The sequence below is a fragment of the Ipomoea triloba genome, chromosome 1 (genome assembly GCF_003576645.1).
Source record: "Ipomoea triloba cultivar NCNSP0323 chromosome 1, ASM357664v1".
NCBI classification, from domain to species: Eukaryota; Viridiplantae; Streptophyta; class Magnoliopsida; order Solanales; family Convolvulaceae; genus Ipomoea; species Ipomoea triloba.
This window is the reverse complement of record NC_044916.1, coordinates 5,439,628-5,466,142: the sequence shown is the minus strand read 5'-3', so window position 1 is coordinate 5,466,142 and position 26,515 is coordinate 5,439,628. Positions and strand designations below refer to the sequence as shown.

At 34.2% G+C, this 26,515-nt stretch overlaps 3 protein-coding genes across 5 annotated transcripts; all 3 read right to left on the bottom strand.

The window, feature by feature from the left end:
* Window positions 1-7,874: 7,874 nt before the first annotated feature.
* Window positions 7,875-11,764, bottom strand: LOC116032557 (glucan endo-1,3-beta-D-glucosidase-like). 2 transcript variants are annotated; one of them, XM_031275185.1, is made up of 5 exons: window positions 11,657-11,764; window positions 9,121-9,227; window positions 8,503-8,543; window positions 8,176-8,410; window positions 7,875-8,072 (listed from the first exon to the last, which is right to left on the bottom strand). In XM_031275185.1, exons 1-5 carry the CDS (start codon window positions 11,728-11,730, stop codon window positions 8,038-8,040), a joined length of 492 nt encoding a protein of 163 aa, XP_031131045.1. In that variant the 5' UTR covers window positions 11,731-11,764; the 3' UTR covers window positions 7,875-8,037. The 2 variants fall into 2 exon arrangements, with proteins under 2 accessions (XP_031131045.1, XP_031131053.1); XM_031275193.1 differs by lacking the exon at window positions 9,121-9,227 and having other exon boundaries at window positions 11,634-11,759.
* Window positions 11,765-13,447: 1,683 nt separating this feature from the next.
* Window positions 13,448-16,616, bottom strand: LOC116032547. Of its 2 annotated transcripts, none has more exons than XM_031275162.1 (2): window positions 15,956-16,616; window positions 13,448-13,526 (listed from the first exon to the last, which is right to left on the bottom strand). In XM_031275162.1, the coding sequence occupies exons 1-2, from the start codon at window positions 16,601-16,603 to the stop codon at window positions 13,497-13,499; spliced, it is 678 nt and encodes a 225-aa protein (XP_031131022.1). In that variant the 5' UTR covers window positions 16,604-16,616; the 3' UTR covers window positions 13,448-13,496. The 2 variants fall into 2 exon arrangements, with proteins under 2 accessions (XP_031131022.1, XP_031131031.1); XM_031275171.1 differs by having other exon boundaries at window positions 13,456-13,595.
* Window positions 16,617-23,596: 6,980 nt separating this feature from the next.
* On the bottom strand, window positions 23,597-25,680 carry LOC116018961 (WRKY transcription factor 71-like). Its single transcript, XM_031259018.1, has 3 exons — window positions 25,146-25,680; window positions 24,866-25,009; window positions 23,597-24,262 (listed from the first exon to the last, which is right to left on the bottom strand). Exons 1-3 carry the CDS (start codon window positions 25,586-25,588, stop codon window positions 23,866-23,868), a joined length of 984 nt encoding a protein of 327 aa, XP_031114878.1. The 5' UTR covers window positions 25,589-25,680; the 3' UTR covers window positions 23,597-23,865.
* Between the last annotated feature and the right edge of the window lie 835 nt (window positions 25,681-26,515).

Sequence of the window (26,515 nt, the reverse complement as noted above, 5' to 3'; positions counted from 1 at the left end):
CCTATATATGCATGCATGCATGCATGCATTGGGGAACACGTGGTGCAATTTGCAATTAGGACAAAATCATCCTTGTTCATCTCTATTGTAGCAGTCGTGGCTGTCCTTGGACAACCATGGCCATCCAAAGAACGGTCTGAATGGCCATGGCTATCCACAACAAACTTTTTTTTAATCAATAAAGAAAAATGTTAAAACATTAAAACAAAATATACGTGGAATTATATTCGATCACATTAGTATAACTTGATCCAATAGTAGTTAAAGTTAATCCACCAATGAATTAAAGATAAAGAAATTGAAAGTTTATGCATGCATGCATGCATTGTACGTGGAACACGTACGTAGTGCGTCTTTATAAAAGCTAAGGGCATAGTATCAATCCAACCTAACAGCAGACATACAGCTGGGGAGAATATTTAGTTGCTGTTTTGCAACCAACTTTTTTTCTCTTTTCTTTTTGCAAATGGCAATTAATGAAGAATATGTTGTTGTATATGTTCCTGTAAAGTTAAAGAAACAGCGCAACTGAAAACTACTTGGCGAGTTCTTCTCATAAGCATGGAATGATAAAAAAAAAATGGTCATATCAGTCTTGACTAGGTTTGACCAGATCATTAGTGATATTAAAGAAGCTTTAATTCTTTCCAACGATTTCATCTTCAAATTTGGAAAACAGTCTGCGATTCAAATTTTCTGTAGCATTATTAGGAAATTTGTTTCTATGTCTATTTCAGCTTATGATGTAATGAATTAGCCTCTTTAATTTATTCTTAAAAAAAAAAAAAAAAAAANTAAAGAAGTATTCTGCATAATTAATACTTGCCTGTACGACTAGCTTAATTAGTTAGTTTCTGAGTGACAGGTTGTGGACAAAACAACATGATCAAGCCTTATTAGCAATCGTAGTGCGGGGGTTTTGAGACAATTTCATCATTATTTTTTAGTGATGAGGAAAACTCGCACCACATTCCGTGAGTATGCACGGTGTAAACCCTACCTTATGACCTTAACAGTTAAATGATCATAAGAAAGTAAACCAGTATAACTTATCCACAATTTGATGCATACTTGTTCATCTCTATTGTGGCAGCAAGGACGGTTTGGATGGCCCTTATTTTATTCAATAAAAAAGCTAAAAAAAAAGAAGTATTAAAACAATATAATGAAGTTCACATAATAGTCACATAGTATAACTTGCAACAACAGATAACAAATAAGCAAAAAAGAGGTCTACTAGTGAAATGTTAATACACAAACAATAAGATTTATCCCATCTATAATATGAAAATACTACAGAATTTGATGTCAACATTCCAATACTTAAAGTTGATCCACAAAGGAATTAAAGATAAAGAAATTGAAAGCCTATATATGCATGCATGCATGCATGCATTGGGGAACACGTGGTGCAATTTGCAATTAGGACAAAATCATCCTTGTTCATCTCTATTGTAGCAGTCGTGGCTGTCCTTGGACAACCATGGCCATCCAAAGAACGGTCTGAATGGCCATGGCTATCCACAACAAACTTTTTTTTAATCAATAAAGAAAAATGTTAAAACATTAAAACAAAATATACGTGGAATTATATTCGATCACATTAGTATAACTTGATCCAATAGTAGTTAAAGTTAATCCACCAATGAATTAAAGATAAAGAAATTGAAAGTTTATGCATGCATGCATGCATTGTACGTGGAACACGTACGTAGTGCGTCTTTATAAAAGCTAAGGGCATAGTATCAATCCAACCTAACAGCAGACATACAGCTGGGGAGAATATTTAGTTGCTGTTTTGCAACCAACTTTTTTTCTCTTTTCTTTTTGCAAATGGCAATTAATGAAGAATATGTTGTTGTATATGTTCCTGTAAAGTTAAAGAAACAGCGCAACTGAAAACTACTTGGCGAGTTCTTCTCATAAGCATGGAATGATAAAAAAAAAATGGTCATATCAGTCTTGACTAGGTTTGACCAGATCATTAGTGATATTAAAGAAGCTTTAATTCTTTCCAACGATTTCATCTTCAAATTTGGAAAACAGTCTGCGATTCAAATTTTCTGTAGCATTATTAGGAAATTTGTTTCTATGTCTATTTCAGCTTATGATGTAATGAATTAGCCTCTTTAATTTATTCTTAAAAAAAAAAAAAAAAAAAGAGGAATTTTGTGGCATGCACTTTAATGTCAGACTCCACAATGTTTCAAAAATGGTTGGATAATGATGGGACCATTATATTTGTGACGGTGCATGCAATGTTTGCTAAATGATAGTGTGATTAGACAAGTTTAAGGATTAAGGAATTCAACCTTTGGGAGTTTGGGTGTTTGTTTGCATAGGATATATATGATAGTTACGTTTACTAGCTTTGACACTTATTACAATTTTAGTATCAACAAATTTTTGTTGGGAATTTGTCCTTGGAATTTTCAGTCTAATTTCATGAAACAATTTAATACAGTAACACTTTCCTTCAATTCAAATTGATTTTAAAGTGTTTTCTTAAAACTATACATGGAACCATTCAATGACAACAATAATTTTGAGAATGATCCGATCTCATTATTGATCAATACATTGTACTGTATTTAAAGTACGGGAAGATATATATGTATTTATAAGAATATAAAGAGTCTTTGTTGTTAAATGATATATTCTCAATAATATGGGAGAAAGAATTTTAGTGTGCCTAGAATACATAGTCCATCCTAATATATTCGGCGCTTCATAACAATTTAATTTTTTTTATCTTTGTTTAGGGTTAATTCTACCTTATACAATACAATATCTTTGAATTATATTATAGTCTTATTTGTCATAAATTTTATTTTATTTTGTTTTTGTTTGTTAAATATAAATTTTAGGAAGAGCATACACATACCAAACAATATGCATGATGGCCAAACATATATTTATAGTTGAGAAAGACAAACAAATAAATGTAAGTTTATTTATCTTGATTTTCCTTGAATATATATGAATTTAGATAAAAAAAATTGTACTAATTTTTTTAATTTTTGTAGGAGCAATCAAGTTGCATTGCAACGGGAGGTATTAACACAAAATGGGAAGGAAGTAGATGAGCGTCAATCACTCAATTGTACTATGATCCAGTTGGCGGGCATGATAAAAAAATAAAAAAAAAAAGTCTATGAACTTAGGTAGCTTCATTCATGGTTCAATAAATGCTAACACTTCAGACAATACAACATCAACCTCAGCCCGCAGTCATCAAACAATGCTAATTCAGTAAAGATGCAGGATGAGATTGTGAATTTGAAGGCTTCTATGCTTCTTATGCAACAAATATTTGAAGCTCGAGAGAGATTACACTTCATCATCACCCTCATCACAATGGGATTACATTTGATATTGAATTTTTGTATGGATTATTATATTGTTGTTTAGACATAAATTATATTGTATTTTAGTTTTAATAGTGCTTTTGTTTATAATTATAATTGCATATCAACATTTTAAATACAAAAATTAGAATTTTAATAAAACATAATAATTACCAAAATTTAAAAAAATATTTAGTAGAATCGCGACGAAATATGATTTTGCAATGGAATATACATTATCATTATAGCGATGAAATTGGTGACTGAAAGATTTTTGTCGCCTAAAACGCGACTGAATCACGACTGTAATTACTTCCGTTATTTTTTTTCAATGAAGTTTTGTGACGGAATATCTAGCAATGGAATTGCGACAGAAGTTTGTTATTTACGATGGAATTTTGTGACGGAATACGAATATTGCAACGGAAAGGTTAACAACGAAATGACAATGACAATTTGTTCCGTTGTTTTTTTTTTAATGACAAAATAAAAAATTTGCAACGGAAAGGTTAGCGACAAGAATCGCGACAATAAAGATTTCCGTCGTTATATTTCACAACAGAAATATGCGACGAAATATGAGTTTTGCGACGAAATATTTTATCATGCAATGGCGACGGAAGGAAACATTTTCGCTGCCAAAACTACGATGGACTTGCGACGAAAAATTCCATTGCTGTTTTCCATCGGCACCGCTCGCGACAGATTATTTCTGTCGTGAACTGAAATACGACAAGTCTAGAGACTAGGGGATGAATTTCATCTCAAAAATGCAAAATTCTATCTCAAAATGCTATTCGTGACGAAATTTTAAATTTTTGTGACATAATTTTTTCATTGTGAATCGCTATTTTTCTTGTAGTGTTACATTATAACCTATTTTTTAGAAGCAAATCTGGCCAGCAGCACCATAGAAGGCATCAAATTTTGTCAAAAATCATCACCAAAGATACCAATAAACGCATCCACGCCATTAGCTGTCAACAACAATTCATGATAGGACATCTATTATGTGTGAATTATTCGATATCATGGCCTATTGGTTGGGTAGCATTGAAGAAAATATGAGATAAGGTTATATATATCTGTCCGGCAACGCTCTCTTGCTTTTAAAAGTGAGTTATATTGTTATTTATCATATTTATAACTCACACACTATAAATTTTTAATAATATAATTAATAAACAACTTTGACATTTGGTTAGATAAATCATGAATTGAGATATTAGTAAATTTGTCTTGTATCAAAATGAAAGACGTGAGCTGTAACAACAATTTCACTACATAGACTCTTTATCTTTATTCTTTTACTTTTTTACTCTTTGGTGTGTCAAATAATAATAAGTTATCTTTATCTTGTGGGTCCTAATAAAAATATCAACATCTAAATTTTGAGAGAGAAAGTAAAAGCTAGGAGTAAAAGTAATATCACAATACAAATTTTTATTTTACATATAATGAAAAAAATAAAAAATAAAATAATGACATGGCATTGGCCATGTCATGTTTGAAGGGTGGTTGAATAATGAGTTTGGTCAAATCCCAAGTTCGACTATTCCGACGTTGGTCAATGAGACGAACCATGGAATTTCACAACGGGAAAGCAACCAAGGATTTGCCATATACATTATTCTTTTTACTTTTTAAGAATTACAGCATTACTATATTTTTTTTAAAAAAAAATAATATAAAAAATAAAAATAATGCTCAAATAAGCAACTGAATTGCATGTGAAAATACAATTGTATTATTCAACGCAAAAAAATTACAATAAGGTGCTTGAACATTCTAAAATTATGCAATTAAACTAAAATTGACATGTTCATCGGGTTACCGCAGACGTGTTGATCATTTTTTTTTAAAATATCATTTTTAATTTATTTTAATAATTTTAAATAAAATAAAATTTTAAAAAATTTCGTCTGCCGAAGGCAAGGGTGTTTTATTTAATTTTAATTTTAATTTTATTTAAAATTATTAAAATAAATTTAAAATAATATTTTTAATAAAATGATCAACACATCATCAATAACCCAAGGAACATGTTAATTTTAGTTTAATTACATAGGCAGAAGGGTCAAATAGGCCTATATACTACAACTGATTGTTCATCCAGCACCATGGATTATGGTCCATCTAGACCTTCAAACTTATTATTTTGGAGCAAGTAAACCCTCAAACCAATTTGTGACCTGTAATTGCAGGTATTACAAGTCATCTAGAGTTCCGACCAACTCCGACGAACATCTGACCAAATTCCGGCAACTAAAGTCATAATATCAACGACCGGCAACCGTTGACTAGCGTTGTCGCGGGTCGCATTCTGCCGAAGAAGGCTGGTTGCCATCTCCGACAATTGGAGATGGCGACCAGTTGGTCACCTTGGCCTTCTCCTCTGCCGGAGATGGCGACCAAGTTGGTCGCCTTTTACACGGCCAGAGAAGGCGACTAGCCATCTTTGGTAGGCGACCGGCACAGCAACAATCAACGATCACCGGTCGTTGATATTGTGTCTATAGTTGCCGGAATTTGGTTGGATGTTCGCCGGAAGTTCACCGGAACTCTAGATGACCTGTAATACCTGCAATTACAGGTCACAAATTGATTTGAGGGTTTGTTTGCTCCAAAATAATAAGTTTGAGGGTTTAGATGGACCATATTGTAGTTCATGGTGCTGGATGAACAATCAGTTGTAGTACATAGGCCTATTTGACCCTTCTGCCAATTACATAATTTTGAAGTGTTCAAGAATCCAATTGCAATTTTTTTTAATTGGATAGTCCAATTGCATTTTCATGTGTAGTTCGTTGATATATTTGAACATTATTCCAAAAGTCTTTCGTCAAAATTATGGAAGCTTTATTATTGCTCAATCGACCTATTTTATTTGTCATGTTTACTATTACCTAGTTAAATCACTGCACTTATTTTCTTTTATGTTTCCTTATAATTTTAAAAAATTGTATATACTAATACCAAACAAAATATTATGAAAAATTAAATTGTAAACAACTTGAATCAAGTCTCGTAAACGGGATCAGGCACATGAAATGAGGAAATACAAAATACAACAAATAAGCCTATAAAAATAAAGTGAACTCAAAACACACAAGCCAATTAAAGCTTATAACCCAAAAGCCCATCAAAATAGAGCAAAGAAACTCAGCTTCCTTCCAACTTGATCCAAATGGCTAGCACCTCCCAATGTATATCCGGTACATAAATAATGTATCTTTATTATATTAAAAATATATCTTTTATTCATGGATCTACAGAAAAATTCCCCCCACGCCACCTTCATTCTTCTAGCCAATATGTAGCCTTCCAACAAATAGATAAGTACCACCATTGCAACATCAACCTTCAACTAACATCGTCACGTTACCACCATAACCATCGTTAACCTCTACTAACACCAATGTCACCACTACCACCATCACCCTCTACCGATGTTATGACTACTATCGCCGCCACCACCTCTAACAATGTCAACCACCATTAAACTCCACCACCGATGCCGAGAACCACCAAACAACTTCTCCTTCACCATAAGCCACTGCCCAAGTCTAGATCTGCCTTCTCTCTACCCCACCCCTAAGGACTTCCACAACTTAAAAACTCTTCCAAGTACAAGATTAGCAAGAAACTAGAAGTCTTCCTCTCCATTAGAGAGCAAGGACAAAAAAATGGAAACAAAAACAAAAGGGAAGGCTCAGGCTCCCCGAGATCTCTCTTCACTCCAAAACACATCCAGAGATCAGATGTCAACTCCAAAATTTGGGCAACAAACCCTCAAACTATGGACTGAGAATGAGCAGCTTATCAAATGTAAAACAAAATCTCCTAGCAGTTCAACATCAAGAATCAAGATTTTCAATTTCTTTATCTTTCAATTCTTCTTGAAGTTCAAACAACTTAACAATGTAAATCACAAGACCAGGGTGGTGGGTCCCATGTTTCATGTAGCAAACATGATTTTGACAGATTTTATTGGTCACACAATAAGCTCTTCAAACCAGACATCAATATGATAATATTGTTTTAGTACTTCTAACAACTAAAAACAAACATGAGATTGTTGTTGTTTTTTTTTTTTTTTGTCATTACCCGAGTGTGTGCACGGGGTAAACCTCGCCTTGTGACCCTAGTCGACAAAGGACCACAAGGAGGTAAACCGTAAACCCATAGCTGACCGGTTCAAACCAAGAAAGACAATACACCGCTCCCATTGAGAGTCGCACTTGGAACCTTGTGATTACAAGCAAACAGCCTAACCAGCTTGGCTGGGGTTGCCTCGAAGGGCCATCCTTAATACCCTCAATTATGGACTAACAGATTCCTCCAGTTATGTTGAAAAAGCACATGGTTTTTTAGTCCATGATCTCTATGAAAGGAGGTAAAAGAAAAAAAGGGCATTTCCATATCTTCATATCTTTTTTACTGGTCACCAAGAAGATCATGCAAATATAAAGTTTCCAACAGTCAAGATCTGGAAAGTGCAGAATATTGGTGTGGGTAGGTCAACAATGCAAACAACATTCTTCAATGCAATTATTTCTTGCAGCAAATATTAATCCTTACAAGGTAAACTTTCACATATTATTCGGACAAACAAGTAAAGTACCGACGAAAGGGAAATAAGATAACAATCAGATATTCGAGCTTAAAAAGCAAATCTCGCTTCTTACACCTACTGGGTGCAATCATATTTGCAATTGCCATAGCCTGCAGAATTACAGAGGAAAAAGAAAACCAACTTTAACTTCAAGGCGAGTAAATAACCAAAAAAAAACATAAATGAAATATAAGCACTTAAGGTTTTCTTTACTTGGATCAGTCACGACGATAACAGCAGTGTTCTTGAAATCACAGTTCCAGAAGTTCCTCCCCGCTTTCTGATAGTAGAGATTCATCACGAAAGAAGCGTGGTTTATGAGACTGTTCGGGTGGAAGCAAGGGCCACCTCGTCGGATCGCTGTGCAGTTCACTACGTTACAAGCATAGTTCATGTTATCCATCAGTTCCCGGTAACTAGCAGAAGGCCTTGGAAGGCACCAAGAACCCTGTGAGTTCATTGTGAACGAAATTTCAGTTTGATGTATTTGTTTTTCATTAATATTCTAAATAATAACGTCGCAGAATTTTCTCAACTTACCTGTCCAGGTGCCTGTGCATTTGCAAGCCTCATCATATTACCTGAAAAACGAAAAATGTGAGAAAGCAGATAATAAACTCAAAGAAAAAGGTGGCGAAACAGACAAAAACCGTTCCAAAAGGATCAGGGATAAGGAGAGAGAACATTATTAAATGTTCAAAGTGATAGAGCATTAGCACATAATTAACAAAAGAACTTTGATAATCAAACTCTAAATACTGATTCTGTGGGTTCACAATTTTTAAAATGGATGAAGTTAGTGTATTTGAGTGAAAAGATCAGATCGAAGATTGGCTGCAAGAAAATACTTGGCTGACAGTTCTAGAAACCATAAAAAATAAATAAAAAAATAAATCCTTGAAAGTAAAGTTGCAATAAAAAATGGGAAAGAATTGACTCCACAGATCCTTAGATCAAGTCTCCTTTTATGCCGTACCCAAATTCTACCATTTCGAGGACGATAAAGGAAAGGAAAAAAGTCATATATATACACTCATGAAAATACTAAGGCCAAAATAAGATACTAATTATATGTAATTTAACAAAGATAAATATATGAAAATTACATGAAAAGTGCAGACAAAAAAATAAAAAAGAGTATAGAACAATAAGAGGTACCTGAAGTTGAGAAATGAAGGAGAAGAAACAGGATGATAATGGAAACGGAAGTAGATGACTTAGCCATGGATGTAAAGTTAATCGGTGAAGTGAGAGATTTTAGTAGCCTACCGTTGGAATAAAGGGAGAGACTAAGAGAGATGATATACATGAACGTTTTACAACTTTATGCACACCTGTTGAATGTTTAGAAATACTTCACACATGTCAAAAGGGCGATGATAAAGAGAGAAACACTAAAAGTACAATTTCTTAAGCCAGCAGTATAATTGATGGGCGTTATATCGTATGGTTGGATCATTATTCCTTATTCTAGCAATGGGGTTTTGTTCTTAGATAGATTGTTCTTGGTGGAAGTAGATTTTCTCGGGTTAAGGCTAAATCGAGAACTAGCTCAAAGTAAAGGACTAGATTGCAAAGAAAGCTATTAATGCCTTGAGAATGAGATGTTATTGTGCGTTACACCATGGAGATAGGGTCCCAAGTAGGGGAAGGAACCGCCCATCTAACCCCCAATTGTACTAAACTATTAACTAAACTCCTAACTCTTAGCTAACTATATTACACTCGGACTATAATTCAGACATATATTACAACTACAACTCGGTCGGTCCAAGCCTCTCCCTACCAATCACGTACTCAAATAGCTACTCTTCGACCACCCTTACTAGCATCGGGCAAGCCTTCTCAGCCTATTGGGCCCCATGCCCCGACCCATCACCACCAGGCCCACTTCAATCCACAAACCTAGTCCAACTCATCCTCTTCAAACCCGTTACGCCCTCTTGGATCAATGCATTTACCAAGCCCAACATCTCATAATATTCGGTTCCATCAGTTCCCTATGCCAAAATCCTAAGCAGAGTTCTAAATAATTGAAGTAAATAGAGTGCTCGTAAAATGTGAGTAATTATATTGTAGCATAAGTGGGAAATAATTTTGTAATAATATGTAATTTGTGTTTGGTGTTTGGTATATAGAATAATAAAGATATAGAGAGACTCCTCGTTTGTTATTACAGATTATCACTCTTTCATGATTTTTATTTCTGCAGATGTAGTTAGTGCATGCGATATGAATGCCTAGACAGCTAGACTATCTTCAAACAACAACTGAAAAAAAAAAAAAAAGGCAAACATTAAAGTTTTTCTAATTTCATAAAAGGCAGCTAAAATGTTATATTAGAGATTTAGAGTTGAGAAAGCAGTATTGATCTTTGTTAAGAAAACAACACAGAAATGACTATTTCTCAGAATTGTAATACAAAGTTTTTTGGAAATAAATGTTCACTCATTTTAGCACTAATTACACTAACCACCACTGAGGGTTACTAAAGTATAAAATATTCACTCCACAGTCCACATTCAAGAATTACAAGGGCCTTCCCTATGAATTGACTGATTTACCCATATTAATTTATAACAATGCAAAAGTTACTATGTTGCATAAAAGCTAGAGAGAAATGAACACATCTAGACTTGTCGGGAAATATTGAAATAAGTTCACAGAATCAAGTTCCAGCAAGTATTTGTATTTTGTAACAAGCGGGTTATCATGCCTGCTTTCTGAGTTATAATTTCCCCCATAGTGCCTATTAATGTCTTCTAGATGGAAAGTGAATGCTCATCTAATTCAGTTTGGAATAGCTCAGGCTGGAAAATTTGCAGAATGGGTGTGTATATCTTCATCAAACGGAACAATTGGATACATTGCACCAGGTAAAGTCTTTACATTTCTTGATCACTTAGCTTATCCAGATTCTACTCCCAAATCTTAACTTTCATCTCTTATTGAAGTGCTAAAAAAGTCTCTTAGATCATCAACATGAACAAAATTTTCAGCCTTCACTAAATGTCCTGGACACAATTTTATCCTAAGGTAATCGCTCCAATCAGGAGCCAAAATATTTGTATTTTTATTATTTTGAACAGAAAAAAGTGACTATTAGATCAAGTCAAGTACTAAACCTGCCAACTTGTAATTCGATGACCTCAGTTTAAACCTACTTGTAAGAGCTCTCAGGCTCAACAAGATATTAAGATGTAAAAGATCAATCATTTTTTTTTACTAGGGAGCTACTGCTACATTACTATCATCTTCTCGAGTTCTTATCTCAAGTATGAAATGCACTTCACATTAAATGTGTGTAATTAACAGAAGAGTAATGCTATATACCCCTTGTTTATTTTCCCTACACTCTTTCCCTCCTGACATGGCATCACCTGATTGATTTGATTATTAATCAAATTTCATTTTTAATCGGTGGTGAGTCCGCCAATTCATGACACCCAATGAATGGAATTCCTTAATCAGAATTAGCATATTGTCATTCACTAGAGAGTAGAACTGATTGTATAACAATAACACTGGAAAAAAGCAATACACAAGCAATTATAAATTCCCAACATATTCTCAAAGAGAACACACAAAACAAAATGAGACAATTATAAAACTTCATCTTTAAATGTGAAAACAACATAAGAGCAATAGCAAAAGGGTTCCAAGGGCTTAACCAATTAGGAAGCAAAGATTAAACCTCATCATCAGCAGGTGGATCATTCTGCAAGAACTCATCAATGGTGGAAGGGAACTCAAGGCCTCCAAAACCATCACCACTATCCATAGAATCCAGAAATGCAGCTTTGCCCAGAAGCAAATGAGCCAACCTCAAGGGCTCTCTTCTCTCTTTCTCACCATTCAAGAAATGCTTAATCCACCCATCCAACCTCTCCAATTCCTCCCCACTCTTTACCCCCTTCACCCCAACAACCCCTCCATAAAACCCATCATCACACCCCAGTTTCTGCCCACCCCTTTGGGACCCACCACCCTCACACCCTGACAAGCCCAAGAGCTGCATCAGCAGATTTATATCATCATCATCCTCTTCAACTTTCCCCATTGGTTCTTGAGGGGGATTTTCTGTTAGGGTTTGGGCGAAATCAGGGGAATTTGAGAGGAATTCTTGAGGAACTTCACTTTCTTGGAGGTCTGAGGAAGTGGTGGGCGGGTGGGGTAAGGAGTTGAGGTATAATGGGGTGCCTAGGGACTCGGTGGAAGATTCAAGTACGCAGTTTTGTTGATTTTGTGGAGGGGGAAGGTCTGTTGGAGTGTCAAGTTTCAATCTTTTCTCCAATCGTTTCAGGGAAGAGAAGAAGTGGGAATGAGGGAAAGATGGTTGCATTCTGAGTTTGTTCAATCCATCAAAAAAACCCAACAAGTATGTCTTGCAGACTCGCAGGTTGATGTTATTTTCTTGTAGCCGTTGGATTATCGTATGCTGACACGGCACAATCTGGAACGCTGTCTCGATCAGCTAGAATTTCTTTTTTAAAGAGTTGTCATGCCAATTGATTTGACCGATATTGCTCATACAAGTTTGAATTTCACTGGGAATTTGGGGGTCATTAAAAGACCTTGGCCGATCATAGGTAATGAAAACCCTTGAGCGTAAAGTATATAAGCAAGGGGGCGTAATCTAAAGACTAACACGGTGACTCGCAATTTATCTCTTTCAGCCACTCTTGGATAGGGGTTTTGAAAAATTAGAATTAGATGTACCCGAACTAGAAAAAGAAGGACCATAATGAGTCTTAAATTCAATTAATTGATCAATTTAAAAAAGTTAAGAGATTTATATCGTTTGCAATTACAAGACGTATGATTCGATTCCATACTAGGAAGGTAGGGGAACTTATATACCATTTACCATTATACACATAACACATCTCACATTGGACAAAGATTGCGAGTCCCACAAGATTGCGGTGCAATCCAATCCATCGACAAGTGGATCTACACTTTCGGTGTTGTTTCGAAGATAATTGGCTGGTTGTGATTTTCTCGATTTAAGGGAGACATTAATTTCTCTATTATTGTATTTTTGCAGAGATCAATGAATGAATCATAGAATGAACGAGGTTATAGTGTTATACTATATATACTGGAGTAATGGGGTACTCTATGAATTACTACTATGAATTACCTATATATTCCTGATGTTTATGTTTATGCTAATCCCAATTGGGCAGTAAATAAATTGTGGGATGAGTTATTCTCTCTGTACAACATTTAAGCATTAGAATGTTTAGATGTTTTGTGTGGGCTCCTAGGCGTATCAAAAATACTGTGTTTACTGTTTAGGCTTTGAATCTGTTGCTTTTCAGATGTTTAGCATAAGAAGGCATTTAATATTGGACCATTGATTAAGTAAAATTTAAGTTAATGTTATGGGCCTCTGTACCAAGGATGGGGCATTCTCAATGTTCCCATATATATATATATATATATATATATATATATATATTTTTTTTTTTTTTTTTTTTTNCAGGATGATAATGGAAACGGAAGTAGATGACTTAGCCATGGATGTAAAGTTAATCGGTGAAGTGAGAGATTTTAGTAGCCTACCGTTGGAATAAAGGGAGAGACTAAGAGAGATGATATACATGAACGTTTTACAACTTTATGCACACCTGTTGAATGTTTAGAAATACTTCACACATGTCAAAAGGGCGATGATAAAGAGAGAAACACTAAAAGTACAATTTCTTAAGCCAGCAGTATAATTGATGGGCGTTATATCGTATGGTTGGATCATTATTCCTTATTCTAGCAATGGGGTTTTGTTCTTAGATAGATTGTTCTTGGTGGAAGTAGATTTTCTCGGGTTAAGGCTAAATCGAGAACTAGCTCAAAGTAAAGGACTAGATTGCAAAGAAAGCTATTAATGCCTTGAGAATGAGATGTTATTGTGCGTTACACCATGGAGATAGGGTCCCAAGTAGGGGAAGGAACCGCCCATCTAACCCCCAATTGTACTAAACTATTAACTAAACTCCTAACTCTTAGCTAACTATATTACACTCGGACTATAATTCAGACATATATTACAACTACAACTCGGTCGGTCCAAGCCTCTCCCTACCAATCACGTACTCAAATAGCTACTCTTCGACCACCCTTACTAGCATCGGGCAAGCCTTCTCAGCCTATTGGGCCCCATGCCCCGACCCATCACCACCAGGCCCACTTCAATCCACAAACCTAGTCCAACTCATCCTCTTCAAACCCGTTACGCCCTCTTGGATCAATGCATTTACCAAGCCCAACATCTCATAATATTCGGTTCCATCAGTTCCCTATGCCAAAATCCTAAGCAGAGTTCTAAATAATTGAAGTAAATAGAGTGCTCGTAAAATGTGAGTAATTATATTGTAGCATAAGTGGGAAATAATTTTGTAATAATATGTAATTTGTGTTTGGTGTTTGGTATATAGAATAATAAAGATATAGAGAGACTCCTCGTTTGTTATTACAGATTATCACTCTTTCATGATTTTTATTTCTGCAGATGTAGTTAGTGCATGCGATATGAATGCCTAGACAGCTAGACTATCTTCAAACAACAACTGAAAAAAAAAAAAAAAGGCAAACATTAAAGTTTTTCTAATTTCATAAAAGGCAGCTAAAATGTTATATTAGAGATTTAGAGTTGAGAAAGCAGTATTGATCTTTGTTAAGAAAACAACACAGAAATGACTATTTCTCAGAATTGTAATACAAAGTTTTTTGGAAATAAATGTTCACTCATTTTAGCACTAATTACACTAACCACCACTGAGGGTTACTAAAGTATAAAATATTCACTCCACAGTCCACATTCAAGAATTACAAGGGCCTTCCCTATGAATTGACTGATTTACCCATATTAATTTATAACAATGCAAAAGTTACTATGTTGCATAAAAGCTAGAGAGAAATGAACACATCTAGACTTGTCGGGAAATATTGAAATAAGTTCACAGAATCAAGTTCCAGCAAGTATTTGTATTTTGTAACAAGCGGGTTATCATGCCTGCTTTCTGAGTTATAATTTCCCCCATAGTGCCTATTAATGTCTTCTAGATGGAAAGTGAATGCTCATCTAATTCAGTTTGGAATAGCTCAGGCTGGAAAATTTGCAGAATGGGTGTGTATATCTTCATCAAACGGAACAATTGGATACATTGCACCAGGTAAAGTCTTTACATTTCTTGATCACTTAGCTTATCCAGATTCTACTCCCAAATCTTAACTTTCATCTCTTATTGAAGTGCTAAAAAAGTCTCTTAGATCATCAACATGAACAAAATTTTCAGCCTTCACTAAATGTCCTGGACACAATTTTATCCTAAGGTAATCGCTCCAATCAGGAGCCAAAATATTTGTATTTTTATTATTTTGAACAGAAAAAAGTGACTATTAGATCAAGTCAAGTACTAAACCTGCCAACTTGTAATTCGATGACCTCAGTTTAAACCTACTTGTAAGAGCTCTCAGGCTCAACAAGATATTAAGATGTAAAAGATCAATCATTTTTTTTTACTAGGGAGCTACTGCTACATTACTATCATCTTCTCGAGTTCTTATCTCAAGTATGAAATGCACTTCACATTAAATGTGTGTAATTAACAGAAGAGTAATGCTATATACCCCTTGTTTATTTTCCCTACACTCTTTCCCTCCTGACATGGCATCACCTGATTGATTTGATTATTAATCAAATTTCATTTTTAATCGGTGGTGAGTCCGCCAATTCATGACACCCAATGAATGGAATTCCTTAATCAGAATTAGCATATTGTCATTCACTAGAGAGTAGAACTGATTGTATAACAATAACACTGGAAAAAAGCAATACACAAGCAATTATAAATTCCCAACATATTCTCAAAGAGAACACACAAAACAAAATGAGACAATTATAAAACTTCATCTTTAAATGTGAAAACAACATAAGAGCAATAGCAAAAGGGTTCCAAGGGCTTAACCAATTAGGAAGCAAAGATTAAACCTCATCATCAGCAGGTGGATCATTCTGCAAGAACTCATCAATGGTGGAAGGGAACTCAAGGCCTCCAAAACCATCACCACTATCCATAGAATCCAGAAATGCAGCTTTGCCCAGAAGCAAATGAGCCAACCTCAAGGGCTCTCTTCTCTCTTTCTCACCATTCAAGAAATGCTTAATCCACCCATCCAACCTCTCCAATTCCTCCCCACTCTTTACCCCCTTCACCCCAACAACCCCTCCATAAAACCCATCATCACACCCCAGTTTCTGCCCACCCCTTTGGGACCCACCACCCTCACACCCTGACAAGCCCAAGAGCTGCATCAGCAGATTTATATCATCATCATCCTCTTCAACTTTCCCCATTGGTTCTTGAGGGGGATTTTCTGTTAGGGTTTGGGCGAAATCAGGGGAATTTGAGAGGAATTCTTGAGGAACTTCACTTTCTTGGAGGTCTGAGGAAGTGGTGGGCGGGTGGGGTAAGGAGTTGAGGTATAATGGGGTGCCTAGGGACTCGGTGGAAGATTCAAGTACGCAGTTTTGTTGATTTTGTGGAGGGGGAAGGTCTGTTGGAGTGTCAAGTTTCAATCTTTTCTCCAATCGTTTCAGGGAAGAGAAGAAGTGGGAATGAGGGAAAGATGGTTGCATTCTGAGTTTGTTCAATCCATCAAAAAAACCCAACAAGTATGTCTTGCAGACTCGCAGGTTGATGTTATTTTCTTGTAGCCGTTGGATTATCGTATGCTGACACGGCACAATCTGGAACGCTGTCTCGATCAGCTAGAATTTCTTTTTTAAAGAGTTGTCATGCCAATTGATTTGACCGATATTGCTCATACAAGTTTGAATTTCACTGGGAATTTGGGGGTCATTAAAAGACCTTGGCCGATCATAGGTAATGAAAACCCTTGAGCGTAAAGTATATAAGCAAGGGGGCGTAATCTAAAGACTAACACGGTGACTCGCAATTTATCTCTTTCAGCCACTCTTGGATAGGGGTTTTGAAAAATTAGAATTAGATGTACCCGAACTAGAAAAAGAAGGACCATAATGAGTCTTAAATTCAATTAATTGATCAATTTAAAAAAGTTAAGAGATTTATATCGTTTGCAATTACAAGACGTATGATTCGATTCCATACTAGGAAGGTAGGGGAACTTATATACCATTTACCATTATACACATAACACATCTCACATTGGACAAAGATTGCGAGTCCCACAAGATTGCGGTGCAATCCAATCCATCGACAAGTGGATCTACACTTTCGGTGTTGTTTCGAAGATAATTGGCTGGTTGTGATTTTCTCGATTTAAGGGAGACATTAATTTCTCTATTATTGTATTTTTGCAGAGATCAATGAATGAATCATAGAATGAACGAGGTTATAGTGTTATACTATATATACTGGAGTAATGGGGTACTCTATGAATTACTACTATGAATTACCTATATATTCCTGATGTTTATGTTTATGCTAATCCCAATTGGGCAGTAAATAAATTGTGGGATGAGTTATTCTCTCTGTACAACATTTAAGCATTAGAATGTTTAGATGTTTTGTGTGGGCTCCTAGGCGTATCAAAAATACTGTGTTTACTGTTTAGGCTTTGAATCTGTTGCTTTTCAGATGTTTAGCATAAGAAGGCATTTAATATTGGACCATTGATTAAGTAAAATTTAAGTTAATGTTATGGGCCTCTGTACCAAGGATGGGGCATTCTCAATGTTCCCATATATATATATATATATATATATATATATATATATTTTTTTTTTTTTTTTTTTTTGATACAAACAAGAGGGGGACCCTAAGGATTAGTTGCCCATTGATTGATGTATGATATATATAGTAGGTGATGATTTTTATTTTCTCAAACTCAACACAAATTGGGTAGTGATTGATATTGGATTCGGCCCAACTAATCAAGCCCAAGACGCATAGTCCAACAAAGCTAGCCCAAACTTCTCATTTATTTATTTTTTTGAAAATAATAAGTGTGTGTTATTTTAATTATTTTTATAGAGGTAAAACTTAACAAAGCAACAAACTAACAACTTAAGAACAAGTAAAATAAAAATAAAAGGTTGCGAGGCGGGCCGGGCCTGCAAAACCTAGGCCCGTCAAAGAGCGAGCTTTTTTGGACCGTCCTGCCTCGCCGGCTCATTTTGATAGCTCTACTCAAGATATAATCCCATAATGTGCAAGTGTCTATTTGTACAATGCAGTACAACACCCTTTAGTAGTTGTACTTTACATAATTACATTGAAGATCATTATCATGAGGAGCCATCAAAGAAACGTATATATAGTACATGCATGGGAATTAAATTCCCTAATTCACTTCCAGGTATGATCGGGTGGGTACAAATTAAATGAAGAAACCGACATTATTATTGTTATTAGTTGAGTAATACTTACGGGAAAAGGAAATGGATTGTGTTTAAATCTTTGCTTGAAATTATCAAACACCTAACCACTTGTGGGGACAACATTAGAATTTTGTCATGGTTTTTTTTTTATTTGCGCACTATTACATAAAAGTGAAATTTACCTAGTACACAGTTTCAAGTAGTGACTGCACGTTTTTTTTTATCACAAAATAAAAAAAGTTTGGAAATGGGAGGCCGTGTAGGAGGAGCATGCATGATTCTTGTATTAAAAAGTAACGAGTTTAATTATTGCCAATACTTACTCGGTCAAGTCTGTCGTACAAGATTATCTCAAAAATGCGACCCAAATTATCTCAAAAATCGTTCTTATAAAGAAACTCATTGCCACTTGAACCACCCTTTGAGTTATATAATCTATTTTATTGTGCTCAAGAACCTCACAATAATAGAATTAGATTATTGATCAATTTACTAATGAATTATGAATATGCCAAGTTGACATTCAAATCCCTAAACATTGATGATATATGAGGGTGGGTGCTATATGTACATATGTGTGTATGTATGTTTATTGCTTAGACCAAGTCAACCAAAATATTTTATTATGTATATATATGTGTGTGTGTGAAATTGAAAGATAGAAATTGTGAAACGGAGTGCAAGCTGAGTCAAATGAGAAAGGGATTTGTACTACGACGTTGTGAGGGCCGAAACGTTGGACCTTGCTTTTCCACCAAAACTCAACTGCTTTCACACGCCACACTTTTTTTTTAGTGTGAAGACAAACCTCTTCTTAATTAATCAGCCCTGCCCAAGACACAGACCTCTTTACAAATGTTCTTCAACATATCCATATATATATAGGCAAATTATTGTGTGAAATATGGTCCAAAATGACACCATTTTGATGTTAACTTTTTTTTTTTTTTGGTTCCACGTCTGTGTTAGAATATATAATAATGAATATTTTGGGGTAAGATAATATATTTTATGAGTTAGAATAATGTACTTTATATGTGTTAGAATTATGAACATTCTGAAATAGGATAATGTATTTTATGAGTTAAAATAATGTACTTTATATATGTTTTTAGAATAATGAATTTTTGGAGTGAAATAATGTATTTTATGAGTTAGAATAATGTACTTTATGTGTTAGAATAATGTATTTTATTAGTTAGAATAATGTATAATGTACTTTATGTGTTAGAATAATGTATTTTATTAGTTAGAATAATATATAATGTACTTTATGTATTAGAATAATGAAATTTATGGAGTAATATAATGTATTTTATGAATTAGAATAATGTACTTCATGTGTTAGAATAATATATTTTATGAGTTAAAATAGTATACTTTATGTGTTTTTGAATCGTAGTCCACACAACTGTGATTGCATATATTATGGGCTTACCATTCCATGAGAACACACTCTCCAGAAAAAACTAAGAACCAATCTTAACTTTACATTTGTAAAAATCGAACGAATCAAATTAGATTTAAAATAAAATACAATAGCATTTTCGTAATTATTATTAACTTCGCAATGCGTTTTAGAATACTATATTATGTATTCTGTGACAACTAAATATGCATTCTTTGATAACTTTTAAAAAAATCAATAAAAATGATATATTTTAAATCTAGATCGTAAATGCTAAACCCTAAACAGTAAAAAAGTGAACCCCTAAACCAAACAAAACCAAAAACTCAATCATAAACTTTAAAATCCAAGCTTTAAGTGCAATGCACTTTCGTATTTTTGCAAGTAGAATTTCTTAATACTAAATGTGCATTTTGTGATAACTAAATATGCAAACCTGAAAACTTTTTAGAAGTGTAAAATTTAGTATTCTAGATTGCATAGTAAAGTTCTTAGTTTTAACCTAAGAACTTGTTCTCATTTGATCCAACACACACAAACACACGCACATATACTCCATCCGTCTCATTTTATGTAGCTGGTTTGGTTAACGAGGCTTAACTGAAATTATTTTTAATTTAATTTTTCATAATATTAAATTTAGTATTAATACACAAAATTTATATTTTTAGAAACTACACTAAAAGTACTATTACTACACTAAAAGTACTATTAAACTACACTAAAAGTACTATAATATATATATATATATATATATATATATATATATAGGTTCGCGTGCGCTGTGCGGGTGACTCCTGCGCAGTTGTGTCACTTTTGTGATTAAATGAGAGCCATTGATTTTGTTTAACTAAGCGTTTAGGATCAACAATGACTAAAAAAACACGGTGGCAATTTGGTCTATTTGCATCTAAGTCAAATTTAAGTTACGTTATTTTTATACTTAGCGTGCGTGATTTTTGTGCTCATGTCGGTCTAAATCTTTAGGTGCGTAATTTTTCTTCTTAAGATGTGTGATTTTCCTTTTAAGTGTACGTGGTTTGTGTATTTAAGGTGTGTCAGTTGTTGAAATACACACACATATAAAGTAATGCGGATTAAATGTTACCGTCGATCTGCGTTGATCACAGAGCTGTAGATTTTTTTTTTTTAAATGTAATAGTATTTTGATAAATATTTTAAGCTTAAAGTGCATTGCGTAACAACTAACAGTGCAATTATGGATATGTAACTGTGTGATACATTTATTGTGTTACACAATCTGAGTTTGCAATTTTGAGTGTATATTTATATATCAGCAATTGTAATTATAGTTGTTAAGCGACAGACACACAGGCTTATCCAGTTATCCCCTTAGCTTTGAGCTATTATGTATGGTTTATCAATCTTTTTATACTTTTTTATTTTGTGTGTGTCCAATCAATTGCAGAAAGTCATTGGCATCACATGCGAGTAAAGGAGCTTCCACCACGTACATCAAATGTTCAAAAAACAATTTCTGGGTCATAGCACGTGCGATGCCTTAATTCAACTTTAGAACCTTCTTTGGAATAAATAGCCTAAAAAATTATTATGCATGTCATCAACCTCCCCATTTTGTCCTTCAAACTCACATGATTCTGTAAATTTTCATAAAATTTCATGAAGGGGTTTTTCAATTTATTAAAGATAGATAGATAGATAGATTGCTTGTTTATATATAAATTAAACATGCTTCCAATATGGTTTATGACCTTTAGTCTCTTATTATTATTATGTAAGTCTAATATCTAATAAATTAAAACTAGTGAATGCAATATTAACTCTTTGTTCTTCAATAGGTTGAGAAAATAGTTATGAACAGATACTGCATTGTAATAGAATCAGTAGTATTCAAAAAAAAAAAAAATTAGTGACGTATCACAAATATTGAGCGATTAAATAAATATTTAATAAGAAAAAATAGTAAATTATAAAGCAATAAGTATTAATAGAACTAATTAATAAATTAGGAATAAAAATGTAAAATCAATAAGGATTTTTAGGTCTGCCCAACCAAAAAAAAAAAGGAAAAAGAAAAAGAAAAAAAGAGTAACCATGAAACTACTACATTTAACAGTGCTATTCAACTGGAAGAAAAAGAAGAAGGCTAAAATTTGAAAAAAATAAAAAATAAATAAATGTACAATAAAGTAAACGCAATGTACAAATTGCCATTGTAACTAATTATACTAACATATTTTCAGTTTTCTAATCCAGTTAAAGCTTTAATTAGAGTTTCAAACTTATATACCAAGAGTGTTTCGTAAACAACTTATCAATCAACTTTTAGTTTATTTGACAAGCTAAAATGAATATTTGGCAAATCATTTTTTGGCTTAACTCATTGATACCAGTAATTTGAAAATAAATGCTACTTGGACTCTTGGAGTAACTTTTTGGTATCAGTTAATTGCATCTTCTTTTTAAAAGTCTAATTTACCATTAATAGTTGTTAATTATTGTGATTTTTTTTTATGTTTATTTAATATTTATTCAAATTCACATTTTTTATATTAAATTATTATTATTTAATAAAAACAAAAATAATAGTTAAAATACTAAATAAAAACCACATAAAAAATAGCAATAAGTAACAACAACAATAACAATAAAATTGTTATTATTTTATTTTTAAAATAAACTTATTATATATATATATATATATATATATATATATATATATATATATATATATATATATATATATAATGGAATTTAATTTTAGAAAAAATTAATTCCAACCCGCGTTTGGTACATAGCCAAAAATATATAAATAACGAGAAGAGTGTTTTCAAACATGTGGTTATAAACCCAACGAAAACAAGAAAAGATCCAAGTTGTTTGTAACAGACACTTTCCTTAAAATCGATTCGCTACTTCCCGAGGCTGCCAGGACTGTTGGTCTATCCGATAACTTTTTCAAGTGAAACTAACCCTATTTTAGACAAGGACATTTTAGTTTCTTCGATTCTTTTCCTTGTTTTCTATGCCAATTTTTTTCGTCTCTAATCTTCAGCCGTGGATTGTACCATCTCTTTCGCCCAGCTCTTGTCTTCATCTCCTTCAACTCGGCTCCAAATCGTCCTTCGTCAATAGCGATACCGAGTACATGAGGACCTCCGAGAGAGGGGGAATCATTTTGCAACGCAGTTGGAAAGCTCAAGATGTCGCCACCCGATCAGCTTCAGTCTGACCGCTATTGTTTTAGGTCATGATGATGCTATGAATCATCTACTATAGATGTAGATATTAAAAAAAAAAAAAACCATCTTCTTTGACTTTTGAAAGTACGTACGTTTTCTTAAAGTAGGGTTTCACCTAAAAAAATCATCAGAAGGACAAAAAAAAATGTCCAAAATATAATAGTCTTGGGTGCTAAATGATAAAAACGTTAGTCTACGATTAAATTTGGAAATGTCACTAAAGACAAGAGACCTTCGCTGGAATTAACTCATTGGGAAAAAAAATTGAAGAGACGAAAATATCATTGCGCCTAAAATAGGGTTTTATCGGTAAAGACATCAGAGGGAAGGTACGTAAATTGTATGCATTCAAGTTCAATCCCATGACCTTTCATTTTGGAAAAATCACTGCATGTCACTTTGACCACAAGGTCATTAGCAAAGATTTTTGATTCTAAATTCATAAATTAATGGTTCTGACCTTTGAGTGTTTGATCAGTACGTACATCCAAAGTTTATGCTCATGGGAAGTTAAGAAAAATATATTATTGGCGCCCGACTAAGACTTAGTCAAGTATAATTTGACATATACATAAAATTTCAATTTGATATTACATCTTAAATAAATGCATGTAATTGTAAATTAGTCCGGTAATATAAATTAATGTTACATAAAAGTTATACATAAAGTAAAGTACACCATACTATATATGATTAATGTACTAAGTAATATATATAGTGCATACATCATGTCATGTATATATAGTACATCTGTATATATATTCCATAAAATCAAAACACCTAAAATTAAACTAGCTAGGAGAATTACATTAAAACTATATTTAAAAAAAAAAAGAGGTGAAAAAAAATAATAAAAGAAGTTTATGATCAATGGATAAAGGTTAATCATCATCATCAACTCTCTCTCATGGCTCTTGCTTGAAAATCATGGAGGGAACCATATCTTGAAGCAAGCCAAAGTCAGGGTGGAGTTGTTGCATTTGCGTTAGATTATTTTGGTGGGGCTGAAACATCATGGAGGCGGCGTTATGGCCGCCGTAGAAATGGTGGGCAAGTGGATTGATCTGGGCCATTAAAAGCTCGGGAGGAAGGGTGGCGCCCTGTGGGGGCGGGCCACCGAGCAGCGAGGAGGTGGCTAGCATGGAAGGCGGCAACATTCCGGCGAGGCTTCCCCGGAGATTGGTGGGGATGTGGTGGTCGTGTTGGCCTTCGTAGGTGGTGATCACGACGGAGGGGTCTTGGTATGACCTCTCCACGCGTTTCTTCACTGGGCATTTTTGACTTGTGCACCTATAATAGCTTCTGCATTCACACACAAAAAATAAATAAAGTTACTCTTTTAATCAAACAAGCAACCTAATATATAGCCCAAAACACTGATCTAGCTACCATAAAAGGGGACAGTAAACAATGCAAGGAATGTGGAAAATTGAACACATATTGACTAGAATATAGCCAAACTATATAAAAATCAAAATAGATATAGATCATCTAGTTTCATACACTCAAACTAAAAGCTAGAACACAAGTTGAGTGTGCAATTAACACAGGAAAATCATGGAACCAGGTATGTTCATTAAACACTAATTAAAGCACTGTATGTAAAAATCTTGTGTTCTGAAGATCTTGTATTTTAAGGGTTTATGTTACAGCAAGAACTTGAGTTTGAGACAAAAGGGAATTCAGATTCAAAATTAAACAATTGTTCTACATAAGGTTAGAGTTGTTTTTGAATGATAGGAAAATCGATCTAAAGCTACTATCTGAGAGTGTGTATGGGTAAATCTGCCTTGCATCCTGGCCGGAAAAGGCAGTTGTTTGGACTTGATGATGTTACTTGCTAGCTAGGGTTTTTGTATGGTAATGGTAATGTACAAATGAAATTAAAGAAAGTAACAAATATACCTTGGATAAGGACTATTCTTGACAGCTTTTTGGCCATATTTTCTCCATCTATATCCATCTTCAAGATGATCAACTTCACTCTTTGTCATGAAGGCGAATCGCGGTTGTCGCTGCTTCTTCTCTCCCTTCTTCTTCCCCTTATTCCTATATATCATTAGAAACAACAAATTAAAACTAAGTTTTAATCTCAATCTAATCGATCGGACCGTCTGATTGTCTGAAACTACAAAAAAAAAAATGGTGAAAAGAAGAATTGGATCGGAGATTGAACTGAACATACTCTTTCTTGGAGCTATTATTATCTTCGCCGTCGTCTTCTCCTTCGGTCTCCTTCGCCAGCTTCTCTCTCTTGTGCTTTGAATCATCGTTGTCGCCGCCGCCGGCCTCAGTGGAGGAGGAAGAAATGGAGGAGTTAGGAGTCATGACTACCGGAGTTTCAGTACTACCGCCGCCAACGGTCGTTGTCACATTCACCGGCCTCCGCTCGTCTAACGGCGGCGAAGAGGAGAATCCGACGCCGGCAGACGCTTCGAAGTCACTGGATCCTTGTAAGTAGTCGGTGAAACTCATATAGGGACTTGTGGGATCAAGGTTATGATGATGATGAAGCAGAGAAGAATCCGCCATGGATGAAGCTTGGGCGGCGGAGTAGAGGAAGCCGCCGCCGTGGCGGTCATCTTGGAAGGGTTGGTGGTAGTAGAAATCTCGCAGCTCTTCCGCCATGGGAACTGGGAAGTAGAGACAGAAAGATAGATAGATAGATGTAGTGAGAGATCAGAGAAAGAAAGAGAGAGAGAGAGAGAGAGAGAGGTTTGACAAAAAGAAATGGTTATGTGTCTTTATTTAAGCTTTGACAAAGAAGAAGATTTTGGTTGAGGTCTTTTGAATAAACAAATCAATCAATTAATTATTTTATTTTTAATAATACTTCAAAATAATGTTTTATTACCATTGTGGGTTCCACCTCCTGTAAAGAAGATTTGACAAACCTCTATAGTCCATTGCTACATGTTAACTATGAAGAGTATCTTTCACAGTATTTTGCTTATTTTTTCCCCCTTTTTCTCATCATTGAAAATTTAAAAATTTTCTAGAAATATATATAGAAACGTGGGTATTAATCTTAGCCATTCATCTAAGGTCCATCATTTAATTTCAGTTGTTAATTAAAAATTTTAATTCATGGTTGATTATATATATTTGAATTCACGCATTTTATTGAGAGATAAAAGAAAAAGGAAAAAAAAAAAAACAAAGTAAAAGTTACGATATCTTCCCACTACTCCCTGTTGTCTTTGTGTCTAGGACTCTGGGTAGATCGATGGTTGAGAATGGCGGGAAAGTAAGGGAAAAATTCATCCATTAAATCGACGGTTAAAATGGCTAAAAAATCATGGAAAAAATGGTGAAATTTATTTCATAAATATTACGCACTCTAAAATTTTTTTAATAAAATCATTAAATATTTATTAACCATGATAAGTGGTTGAGATTAGTCCGCGTTTTTTACAAGAGGACCATATTCTTATTTGATCATGTATCTATATATATATATATATATATATATATATATATATATATATATTATAGTGTATAAAAGATAAAAGATTAAAGGAGGAGTGGGGGGGGGGGGGGGGGGGGGGGAAAAAA